Genomic DNA, 19,108 nt, shown 5'->3' with positions numbered 1-19,108 from the left:
GCCTTGTCTTCTAGTCTCTAAAACCCAGCTGTAGCTCCACAATACAGTTTTTGTCTAACACCTTGAAGATGTTTATGATTTTGAAGATAAGGTGATTCCCAAATCTGCAGCTTCCTAAAACATAAATGAATGGAACTTCTCTGCTGTGCCCACTACAAAAGTACATGGCACATTCATTGAAGCTGTCCTCCATGAGTCTGATATCAGTTCACACCTTTAAAATTTTCTTCAGCTCACTGTCAGGACACAACTCCACTATTTTCTTCTAATTCATGACTAGTGATGAGCAGTCTTTTTCATTAATTCTAGAAGTCAGTGTACAAAGGCCTCAAATAGAGCAATCTGAGTTTGTACCTCCTGTGGGTGAATTGGAAGGAATTCTCAGAAGATTAATGAAGACAGAAATTGCATCTTGCTTCACATCCATATCTCACATGTCATCCTTTCTTTCAAAATTATTTGACTTATTCCTTATGTCAAGGATCAAGCCCAGGGTTTCTTATTCAGTGAAGAGGATCTATGCCAGGGAAACATCTGGACCCCTGTCTCTCTTCCAGGGAAACATTGTCTCTCTTCCATCCCTGACATTTCCCCTTAATTTCAGCCTCATTGCACCTGTACCAGTAGAAGGTGTGTATTCTACTTTGTCCACCACACTTGCCTAGAAAGAAGACACAGTACACAATATCCACAATATCTACATTTATGTAAACAATTGCTGTCAGAAGCCCCCGATACAGCTTTGACCAAATACTCTCTGTCTCTCATTGTTTCTTCTCTGCACACTCATAACCTCCCTTCACTCTAGGGGCTCTTCCTTGCCTGTGCTGAAACTTCTGTATAATCAGCACATCTCCCTCAGACAGGGCCTTCAAAGTCTCCAGGTCAGGGAAATCTTTAATTGATCCAACAGGAAGCCATGGAAAGGACCAAGCAGGTCCCATAGCCCTAAGGAGCTTGTTATGTCTGTCAGTGAATACCTCTTCAAAGACTATAGAGAGCAATTCCAAAGACAAGTCCTCCAGAGCAGAAATAGCCAATGACTCCTCCTTCGGGAGCCTCTGTCTTGTTAGCTGCAGGAAAATGTGTGGGTCTATGCAATCATTGTGATTAGTTTGGGGAAAACTTATCCTGGGAATGTATTGAAGCAAAAAAAAAAAAGGAAGCCTTTCTTCTTCCCTCACAGGGACCTTTAAGAGCAAGATCAGTGTTTGATGATTGAGACCTCAGATAACACATTCAAATCATCTTCTGTTGCTTTTGAACTCACAATTTTCCTCTCTGGTATGTGAAATCTCTAGAAAGCAACAGTTTGCAAATACTCCGTGAAATTCCAATGATGTCTCTGGTGTATTACCACTCAGAAGGAATTACCCAGAAGCCTAGGTCTCAGTCTGGCTTTTGATGGTGACTGGATTGCTTAGCACTCCATGCTCTCAAGTAAAGCAAATGAAACATCACTTTTCCAACTGTTCCACATTCCCCATTTTAATAGGTGGTCCTGGTTGGAGCAACAGAGGGAATGTGGGAAATGGTCACTGTTGTTTGCTTATTCTGAACATTGGTAGCTGCCTATATTGGTGTTTAGTAGAAGGAAGTAGGATGGTGATAGGCTTACACTCTATATGGTACAGAGTGGTACTGGGTTGGAAACAACTACTAAATAAATTCAGTAAATCTTCAATAGAATTTACCAAGGTGTATAATTGTTAATAAAACATTTAAAAAGACATAACCGTGATATGGAGATGGTAACTCACATGACAGATGCAGGAAGCTCACTGAGTTAATGCCATCTTTAATTACTTCTATAGTTGTAGAAAAACCTACCTGAAGTGTCTAAGAAGTAATGGAAGAAAAAAGTACATAAAATCTCAAATTATGGCTCTCTGATAGTTTATATATTAATTGGAACACTGAATAATGGGAAGTAAGATGCTTTCTGCGTGTTTGGAGACTGGTTTCCATGAGACTATGTAACAATTAGCAGAGAACAAGAAATGATTTGTAGAAACAAGGTTTTAGCCTTGGCTGTTGTGGAATCCAGTGTGAATACCAGTTTGCTCAGAATTCACAGAGGTTGGCCTGCCTTTGCCTCGTGAGTGCAGGGATTATAGTAATTTTCAACCAAGCCCTAATCAAATAGAGATTAAGATGAGCAGAGATTAAGGCATTTGAGTGACTCTCATTTGTGATTCAGGCCATAATTGCCTTGAGTTCAAGGCTATCATGATATTCTTCTGAGAGAGGCTGGTCTCAAAAATAAATACAGTAACCAAAAAAAGATTCAAATAATTATTTGATGTAAACAAGAACATTCTGGTCATTCAACCCTAAAGTGACTGACAGAAGAGAACCTATGAGTTCCAGCTGAGACAGTGTTAGGTCTGGAAAACTTTTCTCAAAAAGTCAGCAAAACGAAACACACACACACACTCACATACACACATACACACACACACACACACACACACAGGGGGAGAGAGAGAGAGAGAGAGAGAGAGAGAGAGAGAGAGAGAGAGAGAGAGAGAGAGAGAGAGAGAGAGCAAACTGGCTTAAAGATGGGATGCCTGGTGGCTTTTGAATTGACTTGAGAGGGACATTGATGAGAGATCTCCAATTTAACTGAGACAAAGACAAAGGCAGTATTCTCCCTCACATGCTCACAATACACCTAACTGCATTTTAAATATATGTGTTGAAGGTGGTATGTAGTGGTAGTAATGGTCAGGTATCCACTAAGAAGTAATCCATTAGGACTGAGTGGCAGGGAAAAGGTCTGAAGGGCAAGTAAAACACAAATGCAAGTGGGATGTTACTGTGAGAGTTTCTGTGGAGTAAAGTGAAAAGAGGAGGATAAGTAAAAGGCATGCATAGAAAGAACGTAGATAAGTCTAATTTATAAGTTAACTAAAATATGATCTCACAAACACTGCTCCAGAAAATCATGTTTCCAAAACAAACTCCCATTACAACACAAAATATAACTTCCTCTGACTGGCGGCTCAGGAACCCTCAGATGCCCTTGAATTTATTATATGCACCAGTGATACATAACCTTCATAATGCTGCTACCCTTAGATAAGTTAATAATGTTTCATTTACCATTAATTATAAAATTATGTTCATTGCTACTTCATAACTGGATTGTAAATATCTGTGTACTATCTGTTTTCTGATGTTCTCTTTTTCTTCTTTTTTCCCCCACTCTCAGCATTCTTTTATAGAATAATCTAAAGATGACTGTGTAAGTACTTTTAAATCCTGTTGTGTAGTCCCTGCAGGCACCAAAAGTTTAGGCCTAGCTACATGCAAACTCCCTAGCAAAGTACCAAGGACCCTATGACCTTTACAATGAAAATGAGCTCTATTATCTGGTAAACAGAGCTCATGGCAAGAGCCTAAGGAGAAAGGGTTTCTAATAAGTGTAAGAATAAATTCTATTGTTTGAGGAAGCAAAGTGGATGGTCACTGGGATGATGTCATTAAGTGATGCTTATGAAAAGTTCATGTGACCCTCCGAAGGGTTACAAACCACATCTTGAGAACCACTGGGTTATGATACTTAGAGTTTCTCAAAGAGAATTCCTCAAGGGACATTGCCTACTATTCTGGGTTTATTATATATTTATGGTCATATGAGGGATAGTTATATCATGTTAGGCCTAATTATGAACTTGTTAAATATGTAATGCTTTTGGTATTGTACATATGATAGTTTAAGCAATTTTAGGCTTAATTGTAAATTGGTTATTGTTTTCATTTGGAAATAAATCATGAAACCTGAAATTTGATTGTGTGTCCTGTTGACAAATGGGAGAATTGTAATGGATAGTATTGTTTGCTAACTTGACTATAATTAGAATTAACTAAAACCAAAAAAATAAGGCATAACTGTGAGGAAGTTTTGCTTAATTTGAAGTGGAAAAGTCCACTATTAGTCTGGATCTTTGAGGCAAGAAGGCTGAACTTCAACTCTGATGTTTGCAATCGGAAGAAACACTAGGTCCTTTGGGTTCTGGTGTATATGGGAAAATCTTGTAAACTGAACAACTACTGCATTTATGGGCTTCTTTTTAACAGGCAGGGACTATTGGATTAGCTGCACTGAATCTATAAATAATTCTAAAAATATCCATTCTATATCTTGAGAAAAATCATACTGTAAGTTCTTTTACTCTAGAGAACAATGACTAATACAGAGAGAGTCTTACTAAGAGTATACAGTCACTAGAGAAGATTCCTGTCCTCCCCTAGAGAAGAACATTCTTGGATTCTGACATAGTGGCTCTGGAGCTCTGATGTACAATGAACACTTGAAACCTTTTATTAAAAGCATATCTTGCTAGGAAGCAGAGGCAGGTAGATCTCTGTGGGTTAGAAGTCAGCCTTGATAGAGTTCCAGAGTAGAAAAAGCGACCCAATAAAACCCTTTCTCTAAAAAGAAACAAACAAAAAGCCTAGGTTGCACATCACCACTAATTCCACATTGTAGCGCCTATCACAACAGTGTCAATCTATTCTAGATAACACTTAATGTGAGGTAATTACATTCATGTATTTATACAGCAGGCTACACATATGTCATCAAAGTAATGGGGAGATATACAAAATCTACATGTAACTGTTAGAGACCTAAATGCAGATTTTTTTAGACTTCAATGTTATAAGATAGTTACAGGAAGCCATAGCTAAAAACCTACTCACACAGTTGCAGGCACTTTTGTCTTCTCTTCCTACCTTTAAAGAACAAACATGCCTTCTTTCCTTAAGTTCAACCAGTTCTTTTGCACCAAACAACTCAAATAATCAATATAAAAAGACTGTTATTGAGACAGTCTCACAGGACAATCAAAAGGCTGTTGTGTTCTCAATTAAGAATATGCTCAGTGTGTGTGCTGATAGTTAATACGGTCATATAGAATTAGCACAAGCAGAGGGTTAAGCAAAATTTTGGGATGACAAGAGCTTGGTTTTTATCCCTATAGTATGACTATCTAATAATCTAGTTTTCAACTCAGAGTATTTGTAGAAAGAACATTTGCGGAAAGATAATTTAAATAGCAAACACTTAAGTATATTTATTTAATTATGGGTAAACAAGATAAGTGGCAGATTGAAGAGATTAAAAGCATGAAAGTATTTAAGGAATCCTATTCATAAGGAATCATGAAAAAGAATTACTCATAGCCAAGAAAAAGAAGAAAACAAAGAAGAAGAGAAGAATAGGAAGAGTTCATGTTTATTGTACATTAAGTCATCTCTGGAAAATTGTTTGTGACAAATGCAAATTGCAAATATAAAACAAAATCAAATAAATATAAAGAGTTATTTTATTCATAGTTCCTTGGATTATGTGTGTGTTTACCTTGTTATTGCCAATTCATCTCTCATTATGGACACAGTTAGAAAACTAATCAATTGATGCCAGTTTTAATACAGCCATAAACAGAAAAGAAATATAATGAATGATGAATTGGAGATAACAAGTTAATCACACACACACACACACACACACACACACACACACATTCCAAGGAACTATGAATAAAATAGATTTTTTTAAAGCAGTTTATTTCTGTTTCAATTCATATTGATTGAATTGTAACATTTATATTTTTTACTTTTTTTAAGCTATTCTTTTTATTTTGTTTATTTCTCATGTATTAGTGCATTTTTTGTAATTCTACATTTCATCCCCCCCCAAAAATACTCTTAAATAAAACCATGATCTCAGTTCACTATGTATCTTATATAATGTTTTCCTTTTTAAACCTGGCATATAAACTGATAATCTACAACTGTAAAGTACTTTTAATGTAGAAGTCAAACATTCACTGCCTAAAGAAATCTCACTAATGAGACAGTAGTGAACCCACAGAAACAGTATGGAAAAAATCTTTATTGCCTCAATCTTTACTGTCTTACAATGACTATTGTAACTAATGTGCCACATGTAATTGATGGTTATTTCTGTCTGTGAAAACACAGAATAAAGTATAGTAATGGTATGTAGTTCTAGTAGACATAGAAGACACTATATGGACTATAAGAGAGGACAGCATTTTTGTTGAAAGAAACTTGGAAGATGGCCTTATCTTGGTGTTTTTGTTGCTATAAAGACATACCATGAACATGGCAAGTCTTATAAGGAAACATTTAATTGTGGATGGATTTAAATACAGAGGTTTTGTTCCATTATTGTCATGGTAGAAACCATTGAGATACTCAGACAAACAAGGTGATGGAGTGGTAGCAGAGAATTCTACCTCAGGATCTCTAGGCAACAGGAAGTGTGGGGCAGATATCTGAATTGAACTTCTGAAACCTCAAAGTTAATCCCTAGTGACATATTTTCTCCAAAAAGTCCCACAATAAGGACACGGCTCCCAATCGTGCCACTCCCTATGAGCCTATAGAGTCCATTTTCATTTAAATCACCACAATCCCCATACATAAAATGTATCTTTAAAAACATGAGAATACGAGTTTGGAACCCCGGCACACATGGAAAAGTTAAAGTATGGAGAGAGATCAGAAACCACAGCATTTGGGAACCAGAGACCATCAAATATCCCTGAGCTCACTTGTATGCAACTCTAGTTAATTAGAGATCTCCAGGCTCAGTAAGCGAATCTCAAAAAGTCCATTGATAAGCAATAAAGAAGACACATTATATCACAGATTTAAAATCAACCTGCACATAAAAATGCCTTATTATGCAAAATTACACAGAGAAAAACACACACTTTACAAAATTTTTAAAGAGAAATCAGATGCAACTGTGAGTGTGTGTCTTCTTGTAGACAAAAATAGTCGGTAAGAATATGTGAAGTATCACAAATATATCACAACATAGGAGATTAACTTTACAAGCAAAATGAAATAATTCACAAAGTGAAGACTTTTCTTATAAATTAAATAATGAATTAAAATTTGTTCAAAGGGCAATGAAACTACAAAACTATTTTTATAAAAAATACAGAATATTCTTAGGTTATTCTCTAAGTCAGTTCTGTATTCGTTGACACACCTTCTTATCATTGTTAGAACTTAGAAACTGTAAAGACACATGATGAATACCAGAGTTCAGGGGTATAAGTCTCAATCATGGAAGAAATTAGCAAGATTTTATGACCCTAGGATGCTTGAGTCTCTTTTCTACCTTGGAGAGATGCCTAACACATCCTTCACATTCCTCAAGATTTAACTGTTAATGACCGTCTAGTTGAAACATCTCAAAGGAGTGGCTGCAGCCTCAGAATTTCTTCAGGGTGAATATTTTTAAAGTTTACCATGTAATTGTCTTTTGAGGCATTTCTTTTCCTGCATATAACCCCTCATCTATATTCATGTATTAATATACATAAAATTCATGGGTTCAGAAAGTTGAATTTCAGTGTTCTGCATCTATTCTCTTTCATCTGTTCCTCTTGTGAAGTAGGTAGAAATTTGTTCATATTTCCAACAGAATGGTATCTCACAACATGCCTATGACTGAAAAAAAATGGTAGAAAGGAAGGTAATACCTTTGATTTGTCGTCAAAGTTATAGTCTTTGATGGTGACTTTCCCATTCAGAATAATGTTCTTTGTTTTACAAGAGAGCTGAGAAGGAAATTAAGATTTCTATACCAGCCTCTTTGCAGAGTTCCTCCTTCCATCACAATTTTATTCTCTAAGCATTGTACCACATGGTGTGTAGTCCATCCATCCCTGTATTTGCAGACATAGTCTTTGTCCTACTACACACTGCTTACAGAACCACCCTTCATCATACCATCACATCTGGGGGCACCACCTATCAGTGTAGACATGATACTCTTAGCTATTTACCATAGTACCTTTCATCTTTGCCTCCTAGGTGATATCTGTTCCTTTCTAACACCCACTAGACCTGCAGAAGCACTCCTTATCAGGGATTTCACAGTGACCATATATGCCAATCACAAGAGGGTAACAGCAACCAAAGAATAGTAAAAAATTAAGACAAGACATGATATCACTACCAAGAAACATATCAAAAATTATAAATCCACATGCTCAAAAACACAAATATGGCTATCCAACACAATACGTCTCTAGAAAAACCCAATTATCTTATTACAATAGGCCCTGAAAAATTCAATTTAGCTGAAACATAAAACAAGAACTCAATACACTGGTTACATATATGTCCAAGAAAATTAAAGAGGATAATAGATAAATTACTTAAGACTGGGAAAACACAAAGAAATAATTGATTAAAATAACAAATACAGTTCAAGACAAGAAATAGAATCAGAACCACTATAGAAAACTCAAACTGAAATAAAGATTTCAAAAAAAAAAGTCAAACAAAAATCTGAGTGATCAATGTTACCAATACTGTATAAAACATGGAAAAGGAGAATTTCTATTATTGAGGACAAGGTAGAATGTGTATATACTTCAGTAAAATAAAATGTCAAATCTAAGACACTATGGGCAAGAAACATCTGGGAGTTTTTTTGTTTGGTTGTTTACACAGGAGTCGGTGTAAAGAACAAAAATCTATAAATAACAGACATAGAGGAGGGAGAAGAAACCTAAGTCAATGGCATAGTAACATTTTTCACAAAATCAATAATAAACTGTTAACCTTAGATGAAGGTTCTTATCAAGGAACAAGAATCATATAGAGCCCCAAGTAGACAGGACCAGAAAAGAAATTACCTGTGATACATACTTATCAAAACATGCAACAAAACAATGAGAGAGTATTACAATCATAAGTAGGAAAGACCAGTAACATATAAAGACAGGCCCAGTAGAATAATATGCAATTTCTGAACTGAAACTCTATATGGCAGAATCACTCAGAGAAATGTTCTACAAATACTGAGATACTACAGATGCCAGACTAGGATACTATACACAGCAAAATTCTGCAGCCTATAAATAAAGAAAACATGCCACAATAAAAACAAATGCAATTCTATCTATCTATCCATATCTTCAAATAGTAGTAAAAGGAAACTTTCACTATGAGGAGGTTAATCATACTGAAGAAGACACAATAAATAAACAATCACAGAAAAGTAAATCAAAAGAAGACAAAAACACATACCATAACAACCAAATAACAAAAGCCAATAAAGTGATCATTGATAACTTTCAATATTAAAGTTTCTAATATTCAAATGGGAGGATACAGACTTGCATATTGAATTTTAAAAGTGGACATATTATCATGCATGCACTAATGTCCCCTCACAACAAAAATAGACACTACTAGTAGAAGACTAGTATCTAAAGATATATAATAAAGAAAGAACTAAAAACTTGAACAAGAAAACAAACAAAATAAAATGGGAAAAAGAATTAACGAAAGTAAAAAGATAGAATACAAATGGCTGAGAAACACTTGAAGAAATATTCAACATCACTAATCATCTCTAAAAATGCAACTTTAAAAAACTTTCAGATTTCATATTATACTTTTAAGTTATGATCATGCTCAGTAAAATAACTCATAGTTGATTGTAGAATGATTTAAGGAAAAGAAGTGGCTATTCATTGCTGGTGAAATTACAGCCATTAGAGTAATCATTGCCTGAACAACATTCACACATTCTGCCTTGTTCTCTGACTTTTATAATCTTTTCACTGTCTCTTGAAAATATTTCCTGACAAGAAAATATTACAGAGAAAAAAATGATTCATATGTCCCATATAGAGGTGAGCATTTACAGTTTCTTATTCTAACCTTTTCACTAGTAATGCCTGTCTGTGTTCACCACTACTTCCTGCAATAAGACACTACTTGCTTCCAGTCTCCATCTGTGCCCCAGATCTAAGGGTATCCTACAGCTCTCCTCACGTTAAATCCTACCCAAAAAAGAGATGGCCTCCCTACGGGTGTTGACACACCTATGATCACAGGCTCACAGGCACACAGGAAGAACAGGTTGCAGACAGAAACAGCAAGACCTACTAATAGCTGAGGTAACCAGATGGTGAGAGTCAAGAGCAAGAACGTAAGACACAGAAACTGAGACTACTTGGCATCATAAGAACCCAGTATTCCACCACAGTCCTGGATATCCCAACACACCAGAAAAGCAAGATTCAGACTTAAATAGCATCTCATGATGATGATAGAGGACTTTAAGAAGGACATAAATAACTCCCTTAAAGAAATCAAGAGAATACAGCTAAATAGGTAAAAGCTCTTAAAGAGGGAATGCAAAAGTCCCTTAAAGAATTATAGGAAAACACAATCAAACAGGTGAAGGAATTGAACAACACTGTCTAGGATCTAAAATTGGAAATAGAAACAATAAAGAAATCACAAAGGGAAACAACCCTGGAGATAGAAATCCTAGAAAAGAGATCAGGAGTCACAGATGCAAGCATAACCAACATAATACAAGAGGTAGAAAAGAGAATCTCAGGGGCAGAAGATACCACAAAAAAACATTGACACAACCATCAAAGAAAATGAATAATGGAAAAAGCTCCTAACCCAAACAATCAGGAAATCCAAGACACAATGAGAAAACCAAACTTAACCATAATAGGTGTTGAAGAGACAAAAGCTTCCCAACTTAAAAGGCTAGTAAATATCTTCAACAAAATTATATAAGAAACCTTCCCTAATCTAAAGAAATAGATACCTGTGGAGAAGTGTGGGGCAGTGGTCTGCCCATTTAACTTAGGCCCAGTAGAGTATTTGGCTTTGAGCCCTGGAGCTCCTGTGGGCAATTTCTGCTTGCAGGGGGCAGAAAGAGCTTGGCCATAACTCCTGAGTTTTTGGTTCCTGTTTCAGTCACAACCCCTCACAGCTGCCCTGCTTTCTCCTCTCCTTCTCTTTACTTGACTGACCTATCTTCTCCTTTCTACAATAAAATATCTCATTTATACACTGACTCCTTTTTAACTAACGCATGCCCTGCCTGCAGGTCAGCACCAGGGAAAGAGCGAGCACTCCAGGCCTCAGCACCAGGCCCTGCTTCTGGTATAACAGATACCTGTGAACATACAAGAAGCCTAGAGAACTTGAAATACATTGGATCAGAAAGACCTAACAAAAAAAGAGAACTCAGACCAATTTTCCTTATGAATATTGATGCAAAAATACTCAACAAAGTTATCTCAAACTGATTCCAAGAAGACATCAAAATGATCATCCATCTTTATAGACTAGGCTTCATCCCAGGGATACAGGAATGGCTCAATACACAGAAATCCATCAATGTAATCCCCTATATAAACACACTAAAAGAAAAAACCTACACAATCATCTCATTAAATGCTGAGAAAGCATTTGAAAAAATTTAACACCCACTAATGGTAAAAGACTTGGAAAGATCAGGAATTCAAGGCCCATACCTAAACATAGTGAAAGAAGTGTATAGCAAACCAGTAGCCAACATCAATTTAAATAGAGAGAAATTTGAAGCAATCCTACTAAAATCAGGGACTAGACAAGACTTCCCACTCTCTCCCTACCTATCCAATATGGTATTCAAAATTCTAGCCAGAAAAATTAGACAACAAAAAGAGATCAAAGGGATACAAATTGGAAGGGAAGAAGTCAAATTATCACTATTTGCAGATGATATGACAGTATATTTAAGTGACCCAAAAAATTCCACCAGAAAACTCTTAAACCTGATAAACAACTTCAGCAAAGTGGATTATAAATTAACTCAAAGTAATTGGTAGTTTTCTTCTACTCAAATGATAAACAGGCTGAGAAAGAAATTAGGAAAATTACACCCTTCACAATAGTCACAAATAATATAAATTCCTTGGTTTGACTCTAACAATGCAAGAGAAAGATCTATATGACAAGAACTTCGCACTTCATGTTACTAAAGAAAGAAATGAAAGATCTCAGAAGATGGAAAGATCTCCCATGCTCATGGATTGACAGGATTAATATAGTAAAAATGGCCATCTTGCTGAAAGCAATCTACAGATTCAGTGCAATCCTCATCAAACTTCCAACTCAATTCTTCATGGAATTAGAAAGAGCAATTTGCAAATTCAGTTGGAATATCAAAAAAACTCAGGATGTGGAAAAGTATTTTCCACAATAAAAGAACTTCTGGTGGAATCACCATCCCTGACCTCAAGCTGTATTACAGAGCAATAGTCATTTTAAAAAGTTCATGGTATTGATACAGAGACAGGCAGATCAATGAAACATAACTGAAGACCCGGAAATGAACCCACACACCTATGGTCACTTGATCTTTGACAAAGGAGGTAAAAACATCCAGTGGAAAAAAGGCAGCATTTTCAACAAATGTTGCTGGATCAACTGTCAGTCAGCAAGTAGAAGAATGCAAGTCGATCCATTCTTATCTCCTTGTACAAATCTCAAGTTCAAGTGGATCAAGGCCCTCCACATAAAACCAGATACACTGATATTAATAGAAGAGAAAGTGGGGAAGAGCCTCTAGCACATGGGCACAGGGGAAAATTTCCTGTACAAAACACCAATAGCTTATGTTCTAGTATCAAGAATTGACAAGTGAGACCTCATAAAATTGCAAAGCTTCTGTAATGCAAAGGACACTGTCAATAAGACAAAATGGCAACCAACAGATTGGGTAATGATCTTTACCAACCCTACATCTGATAGAGGGCTCATATCCACTATATACAAAGAACTCAAGAAGTTATACTTCAGAGAACCAAATAACCCTATTAAAATGGGGTACAGAGTATTCTCAACTGAGGAATACTGAATGGCTGAGAAGCACCTAAAGAAATGTTCAACACCCTTAGTCAACAGGGAAATTCAAATCAAAACATCCCTGAGATTCCACTTCACACCAATAAGAATGGCTAAGGTCAAAAGCTATGGTGACAGCAGATGCTGACAAGGATGTGGAGAAAGAGGAACACTCCTCTATTGTTGGGTTTGCAAGCTGTTACAACCACTGTGGAAATCATTCTGGAGGTTCCTCAGAAAATTGGACATAGAACTACCTGACATCCCAGCTGTACCACTCCTAGACATAAACCCCAAAGATGTTCCAACATATAACAAGGACACATGCTCCACTATGTTCATAGCAGCTTTATTTAAAATAGCCAGAAGCTAGAAAGAATCCAGATGTCCTTCAACAGAAGAATGGATACAGAAAACATGGTACATTTACTCAATGGAGTACTACTCAGCTATTAAAAACAATGAATTCTTAAAATTCTTAGGCAAATAGATGCGACTAGAAAATATCATCCTGAGTGTGGTAACTCAGTTACAAAAGAGCACACATGGTATGCACTCACTGATAAGTGGATATTAGCCCTAAAGCATGGCATACTCAAGATAAAATTCACAGACCACATGAAGCTCAAGAAGGAAGACAAAAATGTTAGTTCTTCAGTTCTACTTAGAAGAGGGAACAAAATTCTCAAAGGAGGAAATAAGGAGACAAAATGTGGATCAGCACCCGAAGCAAAGGCCATCTGATACTGTCCAAGCTGCCAATCCATCCCATATAGAGACATGAACCCAGACATTATTGTTGATGCCAAGAAGTGATTATTGACAGGAGCCTGATATAGCTATTTCCTTAGAGGCTCTGCCAGAGCTTGACAAATACAGAGGCAGATGCTCGAAGTCAACTATTGGAATGAGCAAGGGGTTATGAATGGAGGAGTTAGAAAAAGGCCTGAAGGAGCTGAAGGGGTTTGCAATCCATAGGAACAACAACAATATCAACCAGCCAGAACTCCCAGAACCTCCATAGACTAAACTACTAATGAAAGAGTACACACGGAGGGACTCATGGCTCCAGCTGCATATGTAGCAGAGAGGATGAACTTTTTGGACATCAATGGGAGGAGAGGGCCTTGGTCCTGTGAAGGCTCGATGCCCCAGTATAGGGGAATGCCAGGGCAGGAAGTTGGGACTGGGTGGGTTGGTGCAGTAACACCCTCATATACTCAGAGGAAGGGGGTGGGATAGTGGGTTCCAGAGGGGGTGGGTACCAGGAAAGGGGATATCATTTCAAATGTAAATAAATAACATATCTAATAAAAAAACCTACAAAAAATAAGATGCTTCTATTTATTGGTATGTGGAGAAGCACAAACATATATACATATGTATGCTTGTATGTATGTATGCTTGTATATATGTACATATGTATGAATGTAAGAGAGAAACACACACACACACACACACACAGAGAGAGAGAGAGAGAGAGAGAGAGAGAGAGAGAGAGAAACACTTAAAATGTTAAGTTCTTTTTTTTTTTTAAGATTTATTTATTTATTATATGTTAAGTACACTGTAGCTGTCTTCAGACGCACCAGAAGAGGGCATCAGATCTCATTACGGGTGGTTGTGAGCCACCATGTGGTTGCTGGGATTTGAACTCATGACCTTCCAAAGAGCAGTCAGTGCTCTTCCCCACTGAGCCATCTCACCAGCCCAAAATGTTAAGTTCGTAATGGGGCCTAGATTTCTCTAGATGTTTTTGTTTTGTTTTGTTTGTTTACAAAACCCAATATTAAAAATGCATCCTTTGGAGAAGTACTCCTATCCAAACATGAGTTAAACTGGTTAAAACTTAAATGATCTTTCTAGTGTTGCTTCTGTGAGAATATTTGCTACAAGGCCAATAACTTAAACTACATTGTCCAGTGCTGGAAAAGACAGTTGATATTGTTTCTTACTAAATAGCCTAGATAACACCCTGCACCACTGTAAAGGGTAGCCAACAGAGCTATTTTCTCTGTCAGTTCAAAATTGATTTCTCTGTGTCCTACAGTCCAAATATGTGTTGTCTATATCAATATGGCATCACTATCCAGTTATGAAACTTACCAAGATTAATGGCAAATACTTATATTGGCTTATTTCTCCTGCAACCTATCTGGACAGTACATATTATGTAGGTAATGTTGCTAGTTAAGGTACTTCTAAAATATGTAAAGTAGGTGACTCCCTTTAAAGAGCATCAAAATGAATGATTAAGTCTTGTAAAAAGGTAAATGACATACACTGGTGGGAAACCCTACTCATCCAAGCTATTTTGTCTCATTTTTTAATCTTCTTGGAACTAAAACGATGGGGCATCTTACAGAGACGAGGTACAGAAAAACAAAACAAAACAAAACAAAAAAAAAAACAAACCTCTATTCTGGGCTAGCTCCCACTGAGGAAAAAGGAGGAACTCCGTGAAACACACAACTCACCTTTATTCTTTCCCAGTTCAGACTTCAGTGTTTTCAGTTCCCTTTGTGCAAGATCCTGTCTGTCTCCAGGGGTCAAGGATAAGTTAAGAAGGATCTCCTCAGTTTGGCTAACATTAATTTTAGTCACACTGGGAAGAGACTTGTAATTGTCTTCTCTAACTACCACATTAGGGGAAAAGCCTTGAGAAAATGCATGGCTCATTGATTATGGCACATTGCTACAGTACGTGAAATAATAATTACAGGTCTGAGGGGAGGTTAGTTCACAGAATTTATAAGCCTTTATCTCAAGCACTTGCTGTCTGACTGCAAATGACATCCTCCTGATCATGAAGCTATAGCACTGAGATCAGCATCTTAGTAAGTAAAAGAGTTCAGTGACTGTAATTGATTGCCACTGGCAGGGTCCAGTGACTCAATAACGGCAACTCTAAGAGGAAGACCACCGTGAATCACCTCATCAGAAAATGAATGTAAGTTTTATATATGTGTATATATATATATATATTCAGAAATTAGTGTTATTCTGTTAATATAATACATATTTTTATAATACATGGATTTTAATGTATTACTCATTTTTTTCTACTGTTTAATATATGGTCTTTGACTATGACAATTATTTGAATTAAGATTATTGTCTCTATTACTAACTAGTTGTGTGAGGCATTTGTGCCTTTTCTGATATTGAGAGATTTTGGCCTCTTTGCAATAATCCCATCACACTTCAGAATCCTGAAATGTTTCAACATTTACTCAAATTGCTTAGTAACTACTGATTTTAATTAACCAATAAAATAATCATTTACAGGTACATACTTTTTATTGCAGAAAAACCATTTCCACACTGATTAGCAATAGGATTATGTAAAACTAGATTATGTATCCAACTGCATCGCTTGAAAAAAATCTATAACTAGCAGGTTTGAAAAGTGGTGACTCAGTGCATGCTCTCTCCCTCTCTCTCTCTCTCTCCTAACTTATAGTCAGTTTTAGGAAACCAAATTAGCTTTATTCATAGCATTAAGTTATAAAATATTTGACTGCTTTTTTAACACTAGTTTCAGTATATTCATTCCTATAACTGCAATATGCAATAACATTAGTGGCTGTTAGCCTACTAATTTGCAAAGTAAGGGGAAAGCTTCTGAGTATTTCTGGTAGAGTTCCTCATGAGTGGCATAGTACGTGACAGCTGGCATCATCTTCCCTTACCATAACAGGCTGATAGCTGGATGCAACACCATGGCAGCCAGTGAAGTGGCTGTAGGAGTGATCTTCTTGTCACAGACTGTTGTCGGGTTTCTGGCCAATTCCTTTCTCTTACACCATTATCTGTTGTTTAACTCCAGTGGGTGCAAGCTAAGGTCCAGATACTGGCTTGTGATGCACTTGACTATAGCCAACATCATAACTCTGTTGTGTAAAGGAGTGCCACAGACAATGGCATGTTTTGGGTTAAAAGACTTCCTCAATGACTTTGGATGCAAAGGGCTTTTCTATTTTCACAGAGTGGGCAGGGGTGTGTCCATAGGCAGCACCACCTTCCTGAGTGTCCTCCAGGCCATCACTATTAGCCCCTTGGAATCCAGATGGGCAGAGCTTAAAGAAAGACGACAAAAACACATTGGTTCTTCTGTTTACCTGAGCTGGATCCTGTACATGCTTACCAGTAGTCTTAACCTTTTGCATGTGAGAGCAAAATACAGCAAGAACAACACAGCAAATATAAAAGATATGGGATACTGTGTCACTACTACAGAGAAAATCAGTGACATACTATATGCAGCACTCTTTTCAGTTCCTGACTTTCTTTTTATGGGTTTGATGGTCTGGGCCAGCACCGTTATCATTCTCTTCCTTCACAGGCACAAGCAGAGAATGCAACACATGTCCAGGGCCAAAGTATCCTCCAGATTGTCTCCTGAGTCCAAAGCGATCCAAACCATCCTTGTCCTGGTGAGTACTTTTGTCTTCTTTTACACACTTTCTTACATCTTTAATGTCTGTATAACTCTTTCTAGTCATCACAGATGGCTCCTGGTGAATGTTTTCGCATTACTTTCTGGATGTTTCCCAACTGTCAGTCCCTTCCTGATCTTACAACCTGAGTTGGCTGTATTCAGGGGTTTTTGGTTTATCTCCAGGAAAAATTAAGGAGGCTCTTAAGATGAACATATAATTTGAATGCTTTTTAAAATGCTATTGATTTCATAATTACACCAGAGTATTGTAAGTGGAGTAGAGCCATCATTTATTATAGAGACAAATGGCTTATTAAAACAAGCCTTTGCATTGTAAGTATGTCCATGAATGTAACTATAAATGTTATATTCATATGGCATTAATTATTGTTCATTCAATATTTTAAAATACTCTGTGCACCTTATACAAGTGTAAAATGTTTCAAACAACAATAAACCTATAGATTTGGGGTTTTACAAAGTTATGAGAATAAAATGCTTTAACATAAAAGTAATTTATTTTATGTTTTAGTGCTATATTTTGTGAGAAACTTGTAAAATTAACTTATTTTTATTAATTTTAAAACTATTTTAAAGTATAATTTTTCAAACAATAAATATGTTGAATAGCTCTTGTGTGCTATCATAATCATAATATTATGAACATTTATTTGTTGGGCACCAGTTATGGGGAAATAAAGGGGTAGGAGGTGGGCAGATGTGGGCAACTGCTGCCTGACCCCGCAGGAATGGCATCAAGCCATGGGAGGCCTCTGGACACTGCTCTGGGGTGTGTGGAAGGTGCAGACTAGGCTCCAACTATCAGGCACCACACACTGGGTATCACAGAAAAGCTGGCTTTGGGATCCCTAGGCTGCATGGAGGCCACAAAAGACAGGTTCTCAATCTCGGACATCCCAGATGCCACTGGATGTTGCAGAAGAACTGAAAACAAAGTGGGGGCCCCTGGGGCAGCTCAGTCAGCCCCAGGACCAAAGGGAGAAGGGGCAGGGGGAGAAGGCACAGGGTGGTTCCAGAACTGGCAAGAGTCCTTTGTCAGGTATGGGAGTTGGAAATGCTGGGAGGCCTTCCTGTTGGAGATTAGCCTTTTAGGGGAAGGCCTATTCCATTGCTCCAGCACGGCAATTCTAGATGAAAGGAGGCAGTCCATGGGTTTTAGAGATTTATTGTAGGAGAGAGAGAGAGAGAGAGAGAGAGAGAGAGAGAGAGAGAGAGAGAGAGAGAGAGAGAGAGAGAGAGAGAGAGAAGAGAGAGAGGAAAGAGAGAGAGGGAGAGAGAGAGGAAAGGTAGAGGCCTGCCATGGGCATGTGTAGAGAGGGGAAAGGGAGGGGGAGAGAGGAAGCAAGAGAGCAACAGAGAAAGTAAGAAAGTAAGAGAGAGAGAGCAAGAGAAGCAAGAGCTCAAGAGAGAAACAAGGAACCATGCAACCCCTTTTATAGTGGACTGGGTTACCTTGATGTTGCCAGGTAACTGTGGGGTGGGGATACCTGGCTGTAGCCAGGTAACTATGGAGGTGGAACTAGCCTCTATATACTGGAAGCTTGGGGCATTACCTACATGACTGGTAGCCACAGGATTATGGAGTTGAGGGCTCATGGTGCCAGGAGCTTAATGTCTGGGAACTTAGATTACAGTTCTGTCTCTTGTAGAATTTTCTACTGGGTCTCTGGAGTAAGCCTAACTCAACCAGAACATAGACTGTCTTTCAAGATCCAACATTTATTAACTTATATCTCCATCTGTTACCTATTCTGTTTCCTTTATCTGTCTATTTCTCCTTCTAAAATTAATTTTCATAATCCTGCATCCCTGTTTTTAAATTTACAATTCTACTTTATGCTTTTATTTTTTATTACTTATTTTCTTTATTTACATGTCATACAATATCTTTTTTCCCAGGTTACCCTCCAAAAAAAGAAAAAAAGAGAAGAAAAGAAAAGA

At 37.2% G+C, this 19,108-nt stretch overlaps 1 protein-coding gene across 1 annotated transcript; it reads left to right on the top strand.

Moving 5' to 3' along the window:
- Nucleotides 1-14,117: 14,117 nt before the first annotated feature.
- On the top strand, nt 14,118-17,339 carry LOC116077396 (vomeronasal type-1 receptor 4-like). The gene is made up of 2 exons (XM_031351907.1): nt 14,118-14,135; nt 16,368-17,339. Exons 1-2 carry the CDS (start codon nt 14,118-14,120, stop codon nt 17,337-17,339), a joined length of 990 nt encoding a protein of 329 aa, XP_031207767.1.
- Nucleotides 17,340-19,108: the final 1,769 nt, after the last annotated feature.

The sequence above is a fragment of the Mastomys coucha genome, unplaced genomic scaffold (genome assembly GCF_008632895.1).
Source record: "Mastomys coucha isolate ucsf_1 unplaced genomic scaffold, UCSF_Mcou_1 pScaffold5, whole genome shotgun sequence".
NCBI lineage: Eukaryota > Metazoa > Chordata > Mammalia > Rodentia > Muridae > Mastomys > Mastomys coucha.
This window is presented reverse-complemented; position numbering and strand designations above follow the sequence as displayed.